This window comes from Diabrotica virgifera, chromosome 3, assembly GCF_917563875.1.
Source record: "Diabrotica virgifera virgifera chromosome 3, PGI_DIABVI_V3a".
Lineage (NCBI taxonomy): Eukaryota > Metazoa > Arthropoda > Insecta > Coleoptera > Chrysomelidae > Diabrotica > Diabrotica virgifera.
Genome location: NC_065445.1, coordinates 76903527 through 76916635, shown reverse-complemented (window position 1 = coordinate 76916635; position 13109 = coordinate 76903527). Strand labels below are relative to the sequence as shown.

The window sequence follows — 13109 nt, the reverse complement described above, 5'->3', positions numbered from 1 at the left end:
TTTTTCTGGTTGAAATATAAAGGTCCTAAGTGTAGTACAAATGGTTGAAAAACGTAAAATGCGAATACTTGTTTTTGTATGTTTTTTTCGCAATTATTGCTATTTTGCAACAAGGGTGACTATTTTTTAAATTTTTAACCAATTCTATATTGTAGCAAATTTAATTACGCAGCTTTTATGACAGTACAACTTTTCTCGGAAATGAATACTTTGAAAGTTATAATCAAAAAACGAAGAAAAAAATCGAATTTTTCCCTCATTTTTTGACATTTTGATTATTTAAACAATGTTCCGGACCTTTTTGAGAGGGAGGATAACTCACATAATATGATTATTTGAGTTATTTTCAAGCAATTTCTGCAAAAAAATTTGAGTCACCTCTCAACGTCCAGATGTACTAATATTTTTACAGATGCGCCCTGGTCTATGTCATTATTTGGAAGGTATTGATGCAATAAAAAGAAACTTTAACATTTTGAGATGTAACCCTCTTCTTCCAAATGAACGATATATTATACTCTCCTAGTCCTAAGGTCTATGTATATTCTCTGGTTGTAGTGCGTCACTATTTCTACAGAGATTCGATAAATATTCTTTTAGAGTGGAGATTGAAGATTAGAAGAGACAAAATACAGATTGTCTCATTCTATTCATGATTTTCACATATTGGATGCATTCTCCTTCAACTCTTGAAGTTTGGGGTCTGATTCCAGTAAAGGTTTCTCATTATTTTCAAATCTTGGTTGTTAATTTCTGCTTCTTTTAGTACTCGTATTTGCATCATCTTAGTATGCTGTAGCTACTCGATGATGTGAGTTAGAAATAGTAACAGTTTAAATTATCAAAAACTTCACTATCTGTACTTCTATTTATTTTGTACTTACCCTATTCCAGCTTTTCGTAACCTTAATATCATGTTACAAGAATCTTCGGGTAGTGGAGCTATAGGTTCTCTTTGTAATTCATCTTCGTTAAATAAATTAACTTTGCCCATTATTGTGAGATCATTAAACAGAAGTCTTGTCTCGAGACTAGAATTTCTTGGGTTGAATCTACAACGTTCCACCCTTACCTAAAGAAAATAATATTTTATATACATGATTGACTGGATACGTATATTTTAGCCAATATATGTAATTAATAGTCAGAGATCCAAATGTGGAATCAATACGTTCATACTAGTGCAGTCACTAAAGGTAGATATGAGCTATTACCTCCAATTTCGTTGAACCTTCATCAATTTTCAGGAAACTTGGTAAGTAGTTAGAGAATACCCCAAAAAGTAAAGGTGACATGGTGCCAACTTGCTCTTTTACCCTGAGGGTGGATGACACCTCTTCCCGGGGGTGAAAATTATTTTAAAATTATAGGGGCAAATTTTAAACCAAATTTGTTATATAAAGTTAATAAAATAAATTAATACTCTTTGAGTTATCAAAGATCACAGATTTTAATTTTTCCTGAAAAAAAAAAACGTGTTAAAGCGGTTTTTTATAAATAACCCAAAAACTGTAAGTTTTTACACAAAAATTATTATTACCAAAATTAAAATTTAATAAAAAATCTAATAAAGTCGTCACTTGAAAAACTTTTTAATACTGATTCACTGTGAGTTATAAATAATTGAATGCGTATTATTTTTCGGCGAGTACTCACATCTAAGTATTCAAGCTTAAATAACGGGAAACGATGCATTTTGTAACATATACTTACTAAACATTTGTATTCCTTTTTTTTATTTTTGGAAAGTGGTAAGCATTAAAATTAGTTTAATATTTAAATAAAATAAAAATAAACTGTTTAAAGTATATTTATTTCGTTGAAATCATATAATGTAAGTATAACTTCTTACGTGCGTAAAAGTACACACAGATTTTTTTTTTAGAATAACTCAGTTAATTTTTACCCCATGAGGTTTATCTAAAAACTATTTACTATTTAGTCACTTACTGTCACTTGCTGTTGCGGTTAGTAAATTTCAATTTTCGACTTATCATCGACTTATTTAAATGTATGCTTTAAATGATGACGCACGGGTAAATATTCAGGGACTCAACTGTATATACAGTGGGCTGGAATAAGTGTTGCCCCCTTATTAACTTATTTATTTTTAGCACATAAGCAAAACGCTCGGACAGGTCGATTCTTAAAATAATCATAGTATACTATAGCATCAATGTTTCGAACTTTACGCGATCCCTCTTCAGGTGACAGGTATAACTTTGATTTTTTTAAACGAGAAAGTACATCATGTGACACTCCATTTAAAAGGTTTTGAAATACTGATTATAAAAGTGTATCATACTTTTATCTTATTTGAGAGCGTAGGCGAAAAATTTCGATCGAAGTCTTTTTAAACGCAATAATTTTTTTTTTCAAATCATGAGAAAACTAATAAGTATTTTTGAAAAATTTAAACGCAGAATAAAAGACTGCATTAATACGAAGGGCTGAAAGTCCCTTTGAATAAACAAAAAGTTTCATTTGAATGATATATTTGAAATTAAAAATCTAACTAAATTTTCTCTTTTTTTCACCCCTGTGAGTTATTAAAATAAACATTATAGAATTTCTCAGGGGCTTTTTACCCTCGACAATACTGTAATATTTCATTCTGCGTTTAAATTTTTCAAAAATACTTATTAGTTTTCTCAGGATTCGAAAAAAATGAATGTATTTAAATATAATTCGATCGAAATTTTGCACCTACGCTCTCAAATAGGATTAAAGTATTATACATTTTTGTAATCAGTATTTCAAAAGCTTTTTAAATGAGATGTCACATGATGTACTTTCCTATTAAAAAAAATCAAATTTATGCCTGTCACCTGAAGAGGAATCGCGTAAAGTTCGAAACATTGATGCTATAATATACTATGATTATTTTAAAAATCGACCTGTCCGAGCATTTTGGTTATATGCTAAAAATAAATAAGTTAATTAGGGGGTAACACTTATTCTAGCGCACTGTATGTTACAAAATGCATCATTTTCCGTTATTTAAGCTTGAATACTTAGATTTGAGTACTCACCGATTCATCAATTCATTCAATTACTTATAACTCACTTTATAATACTATATAGTTTTTCTAGTAAGAAATTTATTCAATTTTTTACTATATTCAACTTTTAACTTTAATTTTTAAAGTAATAACTTTTTTGTAGAAACTTACAATTTTTGAGTTTATTTATGAAAATCCTCTTCAAAACAGGCATTTGTTTTACGAACAATGAGAATCTTTGATCTTTAACAACTCAAAAAGTATTGATTTATTTTAGTAACTTGATATAACAAATCTTTCTTACAATTTGACTCTCTATTGATTCATGGGGTTATTTTTAATAAAATAATTTTCACCCCCTAGAAGGGGTGGCATCCATCCCCGGGTAAAAGCGCAAGTTGGCACTATATCACCTTTGTTTCTTAAGGTATCCTCTAATTACTTACCAATTTTCATAAAAATCGATAGAGGTTCAGCGAAATAGGAGGTGAAAATCTTCAGAGACTGCACTGTACGTTAGTTAATTAAAATCAATTTTTATACAGTGCGGTGGAATAAGTGTTGCCCCCCCCTGTTAACTTGTTTATTTTAAGAATATAAGCAAAATACTCGGACAGGTCGATTTTTAAACTAATCATAGTATATCATAGCATTAACCTTTCGAACTTTACGCGATCCCTCTTCAGGTGACAGGCATAACTTTGATTTTTTTTAATGGTAAAGTACATCATGTGACACCTCATTTAACAGCTTTGAAAATACTGATTTCAAAAATGTATAATACTTTAATCCTTTTTGAGATCGCAGGCCCAAAATTTCGGTCGAACTCTTTTTAAACGCAGAATGAACGATTAGATTATTACCGAGGGCTGACACTCCCTTAGAATAAACAAAAAGTTTATTTTGAATGATATATTTGAAATTAAAAATCACACTAAATTTTCTCTTTTTTCTACAACTGTGACTTATTAAAATAAACATTATAGGAGTTCTCAGGGACTTTGGACCATCGCGAATACTGTAGTATTTCATTCTGCGTTTAAATTTTAAAAAAATATTTATTAGTTTTTTCAGGATTCGAAAAAAATTATTGCATTTAGAAAGAATTCGACCGAAATTTTGCGCCTACGCTCTCAAACAGGATTAAAGTATTATACATTTTTGAACTCAGTATTTTAAGAGCTTTTAAATGAGGTGTCACATGATGTACTTTCCCATTTAAAAAAATCAAAGTTATGGCTGTCACCTGAAGAGGGATCGCGTAAAGTTCGAAACGGTGATGCTATAATATACTATGGTTAGTTTAAAAATCGACCTGTCCGAGCGTTTTGCTTATATTCTTAAAAGAAACAAGTTAACAGGGGGGGGGCAACACTTATTCCACCGAACTGTATAGTGCGGCAGATTCGTGCAAATATTATAAGAATTGTGAATTTAATGATAGAAGCATAAAATTTGGACCACATAATATACTACATGTATAAAGGTTTAAAATTAGATATGAGGCCATCTCAGATTTTACCTTTTACAAAAATGGCGAGCATTCAAAATGGCGACGATACATATGTGACTAATAGCACGAGAACTTTTAAACGAAAAGTCTGACGTCAACCAAATTTGGTATATGGGTTCTTTTTTTGATGTATAATATCGAGCTCCTGAACCGGAAGAATGGGTTTACCAGAAGTTGTGTTTTTCCTGATTTTTTTTTTGTAAAAATATGTTGTTTTTTATTGCTTGATGTTTGAAACAAATGCTTGAAATAAGTTTAACCTTTAACTACACGCGCTGGCGTACTTTGTACGCCAGATATAAGAATTCTACTGGAAATATATTTAAAAATTTAATTTTTGACCTTGCTTATTTTTCTAACCTATCACTGGAATGTGCTTTACAATTTGGTTTTAGTTTCGTTATAATCGGCGTTCTGGAAAGATCGTAATTTACATTTTATTATTTGTTGTTTCCGGTGGTGGACAATATACCCCAGGATTATATTACTATAAGTCGTAATATAAGTACATATTTTAATTGTTTTTTAGTCATTATGGCAAAAAAAATATTTTTCTTTGTAAACAATACTTTTTCTCCTGTAAAAAATCACATTTAAAAAAAAATTTTATTAGTAATTTTATTTATCATGGAATCCAGTTATTCCATGATTCCAGTTATAAATCCCAATTGGCTTACTGAAAAGGAACTCCAAGTATTCACTGATGCCGAATAAGGTTTATAACAAACAACTAAGTGTATTTTTTCAAAAAAAATTAAACAAATCCGCTGTTTTTAAGTGTATTTTCTTGTCGCGTACAAAGTACGCCACGCGTGTAGTTATGTTATAACTTGATGCGCGGGTAGTTAAAGGTTTAGAAATAGAGTAAGAACCGAGGAACATGGTAGACGAACCGAAGTCGAAGGTATTATTGAACATATTACGGAGATGGGCGGGAAATGTGGCAAAAATGGAGACGGGCGGGAAATGTTGCAAGAATGAAAGACGGCAGATGGACAAAAAATTGCTTGAGTGGAGACCACGGACAGACAAGCGAAGCTGAGGAAGACCGCGAACGCGATGGACCGACGAACTCAAAAGAATTGTGACCAATTGGGTAGCAGAGGCGCAGAACAGAAGAAGATGGAAATATCTGGAGGATACCTATGTTCGACAATGGACAAATCAGGGCTGATTGATGAATATTCATGTCGGATCGAATTAGACGAATATTCATGAATATAAATAAAGGAAAAACAGTCGGACCAGATGATACGCCTGGGGAAATATGGAGAGCATTGGGAGAGATAAGAATAAGTTGGCTAGCAGGTCTATTTAATAGAATTATGGAAGTTGGACAAATGCCAGACGAATAGAGAAGCAGTATATTAGTACCTGTCTACAAAAACAAGGGAGACATACAACAATGTACAAACTACAGGGCTATAAAACTACTTAGCCACACCATAAAAATATGGGAGAGAGTAATTGATAGACGGATACGTGAAGAAACCAAAATATCCGATAATCAATTTGGCTTTATGCAAGGCAGATCAACAACAAATGCAATTTTCATTGTAAAGCAACTGATGGAAAATACAGGAATAAAGAGACCAACGCTCATATGGTATTCATTGATCTTGAGAAAGCATATGATAGAGTTCCTCGAGAGATTCTGTGGTGGGCACTCAATAAGAAAGGAGTCCCTGACGAATATTGTAAAGATTGTGAGAGATATGTATGAGGAAGTAACGACTAGTGTTAGGACAGGTGTGGGAGAGACTGATAAATTTCAGGTGAAAGTAGGATTGCACCAAGGCTTGGTGCTTAGTCTTTATTTATTCTCATTAGTTTTGGACCAGATAAAAGCGAAACTACAGGGAAGCATTCCATGGTGCCTAATGTATGCTGATGATGTAGTATTAATAGGAAATAGTGAAAGAGACTTGAACAGAAACTGGAACAGTGTAGACAAGCTCTGGAGGAAAAAGGTTTAAAACTTAGTAGGACAAAAACTGAGTATTTGGAATGTTCATTTAAATATTGAGTCACTACAAATAAAATGCTATCTTTGGATCTGAAATGATTATGAAAAGCAATAGTTTTAAGTACCTAGGATGGGTATTACAGAGTAATGGAGAAATAGATGGAGATGCATGCAGTAGAATTAGGGCTGGATGGATAAAGTGGAAAGAAGCGAGTGGTGTGTTGTGTGAGAGAAAAATTCCAATGAAGCTGAAGGAAAAATTCTATAAAACAGCCATAAGACCGGCTATGATGTACGGAACTGAATGTTGGGCGGTGAAAAAGAAAGAGAAACAACGAATGCATGTGGCGGAAATGAGAATGCTTAGATGGATGAGTGGAGTGACAAAGAAGGATAAAATTAAGAATGAGTATATTAGGGGCAGCTTAGGTGTGGCACCAATTGATGCCAAAAGCCTATGAGAGAGCATAGGTTAAGATGGTTTGGTCATGTTCAACGTCGAGACGTTAATCACCCAATACGAAGAATAGCTGAAGTGTAGATTCCTGGAAGGAGTAGGAGAATAAGACCAAAGAAGACCTGGGGGGAGACGATAAGGCAGGACATGTTAAAGGGGATTAACATTGATATGACCCAAGATAGAATTGTGTGGAGAAATGCAATTAGGGAAGCCGACTCCACATAGGGATAAGGCAAAGATAATGATGATGATGAATATTCGTCAGCTCTTTGTAGTTGTGTTATTGTGTGCACCACGCATTTTTAGCACCTTTAGCGGTTTTTTATTCTTGCACCTATTTATTATACTTAAAACATTCGATCAGAAATAGATATTTCAATTTTTAATATGAATGAAACAAAATTGCCTCATCACATAAAGGGTTAATAAATCGTTAAAATCCTTACCCAACCTCCTGAAGGCGGCAACTTTATCTTCATATTCGTTACGTACATATCCAAAGGAGCGGTCCTCAATTGCTGATGAAGAGAGTAACCATTAAGAGGAAGGGTTTTCTGTCTTGAGATTTGTCGTCTTCGCACATGATCGAGAGCACTTTCAAGCCTTTCTGAACATCGGAAGTTAAACCTATCCCTTTCTTCTTGGTAAATGTTATTTACATTCGAACCGTCTTCTACATAAGGATAGGCGTCATTGGAATATTTATCATTTGGACGCGATGGTTTCTCTGCTGAAAATAATAGTTTGCTAATTAATAATCATTGCGCTTTTATAAAAAAAAACAACTTTTTATAATACCACGTTGTTATTATTTATAGGACACCATATAAAAAGTATAATCAATACATTCAATTTTCAAATCAAAATGTCAATCTTAAAAACAAAAAGGATTTCCGATGCCGGGAATCGAACCCGAACATCCTGGGTAAAAGACATGTATCATAGCCGCTAGACCAAATTTTATAGAAGTGAAAACTTCTTTAGGGACGTTGTGCGATTTTTAAATAGGGGGAAAAGCATTAAATTCGCGACCGTCATCGCGACCGTCATCTCTTCGGCGAAATAAATTTTGTACATATATTTATTATGTGTATGTATATATAAATTATATAGGAGTATTTGAATTTAAAATAAATGTAAAATCTATTTTGAAATGGGGGAAAAAGGATTGATTTTGCGACCGTCATCGCTTCGACGAAATCAATTTTGTACGTATATTATATAATTTACGTACCTATAGTAATAGTAATATTATTGAAGTGAAAACTTCTTTAGGGACGTTGTGCACTTTTTAGATGGGGAGAAAGTATTGAATTAGCGACCGTCATCGCGACCGTCATTGTTTCGACGTAATAAATTTTTGAAGTGAACACTTCTTTATGAAAATTGTGCACTTTTTAGATGGGGAAAAGTATTGAATTAGCGGCTGTCATCGCGACCGTCATCGCTTCGGCGAAATCAATTTTTGAAGTGAAAAGTTCTTTAGGGACCGTCACCGCTTCGTCAAAATAAATTTTTGAAGTGAAAACTTATTGAGGGACGTTGTGCCCTTTTTAGTTGTAGAAAAGTATTGAATTAGCGACCGTCATTGCTTTGACGAAATAAATTTTTGAAGGGAAGCTTTTTTAGGGAAGTTATACACTTTTTAGATGGAGAAAAAGTGTTGAATTATCGACCGTTATCGTTCGACGAAATAAATTTTTGAAATGAAAATTTCTTGAGGTTCGACGAAATAAATTTTTGAAGTGAAAACTTCTTTAGGGACGTTGTGCAGTTTTTAGATGGGGAAAAAGTATTGAGTTTGTGACCGTCATCACTTTTCCAAACTAAATTTCGTACGTATATATGTTATGTGTATGTACATGATACTAAAAATAACCAGGTAGTATCTTCCCATTGCCCAAATACGTCCGAGTTCGCGCATGATGACGTAACTGGAGACCAATTTGAATTTGAATTCTTGTTAAAGTTAAATGGGATTTTTATGCATTCTGTCATGAAATTATTCAATTATCAAAATAATATTAAACGACTTTTATGTGTTATTTATTGTTTATAAAAGACATCTCACTTTTACAAAGATAAAGTATAAAAGACATTTATCTTACAACCGCGAACGATTCAAACTAATCGGACGTTACGAACCATTACGAACATGCCGGTCTCCAGTTGCGTCACGAGTCCCCCTCCCTTCAAGATGCGTAATATATTATCTTCTTATTTATAGTATCATGTGTATGTTTAGATAAGTAGCATAGAACGTACGAAACGCGTATATAATATAGGTATAGCACTTCTTATTGGATGGGGAAAAAGCATTGAGCTCGTAATTTATATACTATAAGAAGTTTTCACTTCTGTCGGCACTCCCATGAGTACTTAAAATTGTTTTTTAATATATTAAGATAAATATATATTTGACATATACATATGTACAATATTAAAAAATTACACTTTTATAAAAAAGTACTTTTTACCACGGTTTTGTTATACAATTTTGGTATAGGACACAATATAAAATTATTAACTATATTGTTGTTTCAATCCTTATGTCATAAAAGAACTTTGTAATCGATTTAAACTCACATAAATCAAAAGAATGTTTAAAATTGTAAAAAATTAATGAAAGATATTTCTAAAGAATAATTGTGATATACCTTAATATAGCTAATATCATATATACTTGCTAACTAAAGCAAACTTAAATACAAAATAAAAAAAAAATTAAGCACTCATGGGAGTGCCGACAGAAGTGAAAACTTCTTATAGTATATAAATTACGAGCTCAATGCTTTTTTCCCATCCAAAAAGAAGTGCTATACCTATATTATATACGCGTTTCGTACGTTCTATGCTACTTATGTAAACATACACATGATACTATAAATAAGAAGATAATATATTGCGCATCCTGAAGGAAGGGGGACTCGTGATGCAACTGGAAACCGGCATGTTCGTAATGGTTCGTAACGTCCGATTAGTTTGAATCGTTCGCAGTTGTAAGATAAATGTCTTTTATATTTTATCTTTGTAAAAGTGGGATATCTTTTATAAACAAATAACACATAAAAGTCGTTTAATATTATTTTGCTAATTGAATAATTTCATGACAGAATGCATACAAATCCAATTTAACTTTAACAAGAATTCAAATTCAAATTGGTCTCCAGTTACGTCATCATGCGCGAACTCGGGCGTATTTGGGCAACGGGAAGATACTATCTGGTTATTTTTAGTATCATGTACATACACATTTACACATGCCGTACTAATATTTATACGTACGAAATTTAGTTTGGCAAAGTGATAACGGTCACAAACTCAATATTTTCCCCATCTAAAAACTGCACAATGTCCCTAAAGAAGTTTTCACTTCAAAAATTTATTTCGTCGAACCTCAAGAAATTTTCATTTCAAAAATTTATTTCGCCGAACGATAACGGTCGCTAATTCAATACTTTTTCCCCATCTAAAAAGTGTATAACTTCCCTTAAAAATCTTCCCTTTAAAAATTTATTTCGTCAAAGCAATGACGGTCGCGATGACGGTCGCTAATTCAATACTTTTCTACAACTAAAAAGGGCACAACGTCCCTCAATAAGTTTTCACTTCAAAAATTTATTTTGCCGAAGCGATGATGGTCCCTAAAGAACTTTTCACTTCAAAAATTTATTTCGCCGAAGCGATGACGGTCGCTAATTCAATACTTTTTCCCCATTTAAAAAGTGCACAACGTCCCTAAAGAAGTTTTCACTTCAATAATATTACTATTATTATACGTACATTATAATATAATATACGTACAAAATTTATTTCGTCCAAGCGATGACGGTCGCGTTGAAGGTCGCAAAATCAATTTTTTTCCTCATTCCAAAATAGATTTTACATTTATTTTAAATTTAAATACTCCTATACAATTTATATATACATACACATAATAAATACATATACGTACAAAATTTATTTCGCCGAAGAGATGACGGTCGCGAATTGAATGCTTTTCTCTCTATACAAAAATCGCACAACGTCCCTAAAGAAGTTTTCACTTCAAAAAATAAGGAACATCCAGGTTTAAATGGAAGACCTCTCGATCTGTAGTCGAATGCTCTACCACTAACCTTTCGATCCGCTATCGGTTTAGATACCTACTTTACAACGAGATCTAAAAATGTCATTGCATTATTTAGATTTAAAATGGATTAAAATAAAAAATAAAACTCAATGCGTATATTCGTCGCCTTAGTACTATAACTTGATAACTCCAAAATTGACGTTTTTGAGATAACTAGTTCACAAGATGTATTTTATTTGCCTCTATATTGTGTAAAAACTTGATAGCTCACTTCAAACGGGTTAAGCATTTATTTATGATTGACAAACGTTGATAAAACTCAAATGCCACTAATATTCAGTGCTAAAACTTGACAAGATAAGTTATCAAGCTATTATTTAATCGAAATAATCGTGAATGCGACATACACTGAATGCTATAACTAGATAACTCGAGTTATCTAGTTTTAGCACGTGTTTCTCTGAAACCATTGAACTTACCACATAATTGCTATCTGTTTATTCGGTTCATTTTAATGCAAGAATTCGAGAATTGTTAGCAGATCTGGCAACCCCCATGGCAGAGAGCTAATTTTCAACAAAATAATGTTTAAAATATTAGTTGTGTTAAAAAGTTCACTTATATGCGACTTAGCACAACATGCGACATTACCAAATGTTAACATTATGGTAGTGCTAAAAGTTGATAACTTTAATTTTTCATGTTTTTTTCCATATTGGAAAACAAATTTACACCATATTCCTAAATAGATCAGTTGCCAAAAAGTTAAAGAACAATATTTTAGAGCCGCAGAGTGAATTCCGTATTTACCAACATCATGGTAGCAGCACAAATATCTTTAAAATCTTTAAACCCGTTTATCTCAAAACTACTAATTTCGAGTTATCAAGTTATAGTATTAAGGCGACGAATATACAAAGCTGTTAAATATTACATTTCAATCGAGTTCTGAGCTATTCTGAAAATTTCAAATGTCTACGTAATCTGGAAGTATGTTTAAAATGCATTACAAAGTGGCGTAGCTAACATGGGTGACACCCGGGGCGGTAATCGATGGTGTCACCCCAAATCCAAAAAATAAGGATTAGTAAAATCAACGAAAATCCGATAAACATAGATATATTTTGAATAATGAACAAATTAATGTTGTTCTGAAGCTATTTTCTTGTTGCATTTTTATAATGGACTATTTAGATGGGAAATAAGCCACAATTAAATTGAAAAAATAATATTTTGAATGAACTATCTTTCAGTAAAGTCGTCCCAGGAACGCAATTCATAAATATTGGCAATATCATTTTAAAGTCTTCTACTTTAAAATATATAACATATGTCTGAATTGCCGATATAAATGGGTCAGATTAAATAAATTATTAGAAGAATTTTTTACTAAGCAACAACATTTTTGTTTAATTTAGTAGTATTTTGTAGTTTTACAACGACAACCGATTTGGGCCTCGAAACGTTAATAAAATTATTTTTTCAATTTAATTGTGGCTTATTTCCCATCTAAATAGTCAATTATGAAAAAATTAAGAATCATAGTTAGTAAGCTGACGTTATTTAGCCTTGTTGGCGCCATTACTACCCGCAAGTAATTATTATTGATTAATTTTAGCCTACTAAAACTTCTCTCACATGAAGCAACCGATATACAAATGGTCATATACAATTTTAATGCGACATGCGACCATTAAGTTTGGGAGGGATTCCATGAAATCCCATTCCACAATAGAGGCTGTAATATTGGCCGCTTGTAAATGTCTTCTGAGCGTTGGTATTTCTAGAAGAAGGTCTGCTTCTGATACCTCTTCATGGTAAAAGTTACAAAATGTTGAAACAGCTAATTTCAACTGTTCACTGTTCGTGAAAAGCAAAGTGTGTGTCTGCACAACCTCAAACAATGAAGCCAGATCATGAATGGACTTTGAACCGGTTTCAAGTTCAAAATTGAATAGGTCAAAATATTCCATCATATCCTTTTGAAGTTCGGCTCGAAATGCGAGTCCTGAATTCGTTTTTCGGTAGGAAGGCCGTCGTCCTCATATTTTCGTGGAGATATCTATTGCTTCAGCTATACTATGACCACGTTTTTC

The 13109-nt window shown here is 32.5% G+C and overlaps 1 protein-coding gene across 1 annotated transcript in view; it reads right to left on the bottom strand.

Annotated features, from left to right (window-relative positions):
- Nucleotides 1-13109, bottom strand: part of LOC126881160 (uncharacterized) — a 75944-nt gene that overhangs the window by 21945 nt on the left and 40890 nt on the right. Inside the window, exons 2-3 of the mRNA XM_050645238.1 lie at nucleotides 7388-7671; nucleotides 885-1072 (exon numbers count right to left, since the gene is read on the bottom strand). Of these exons, the coding sequence (XP_050501195.1) occupies nucleotides 885-1072; nucleotides 7388-7671 (472 nt within the window). The remainder of the gene's footprint in view (nucleotides 1-884; nucleotides 1073-7387; nucleotides 7672-13109) is intronic.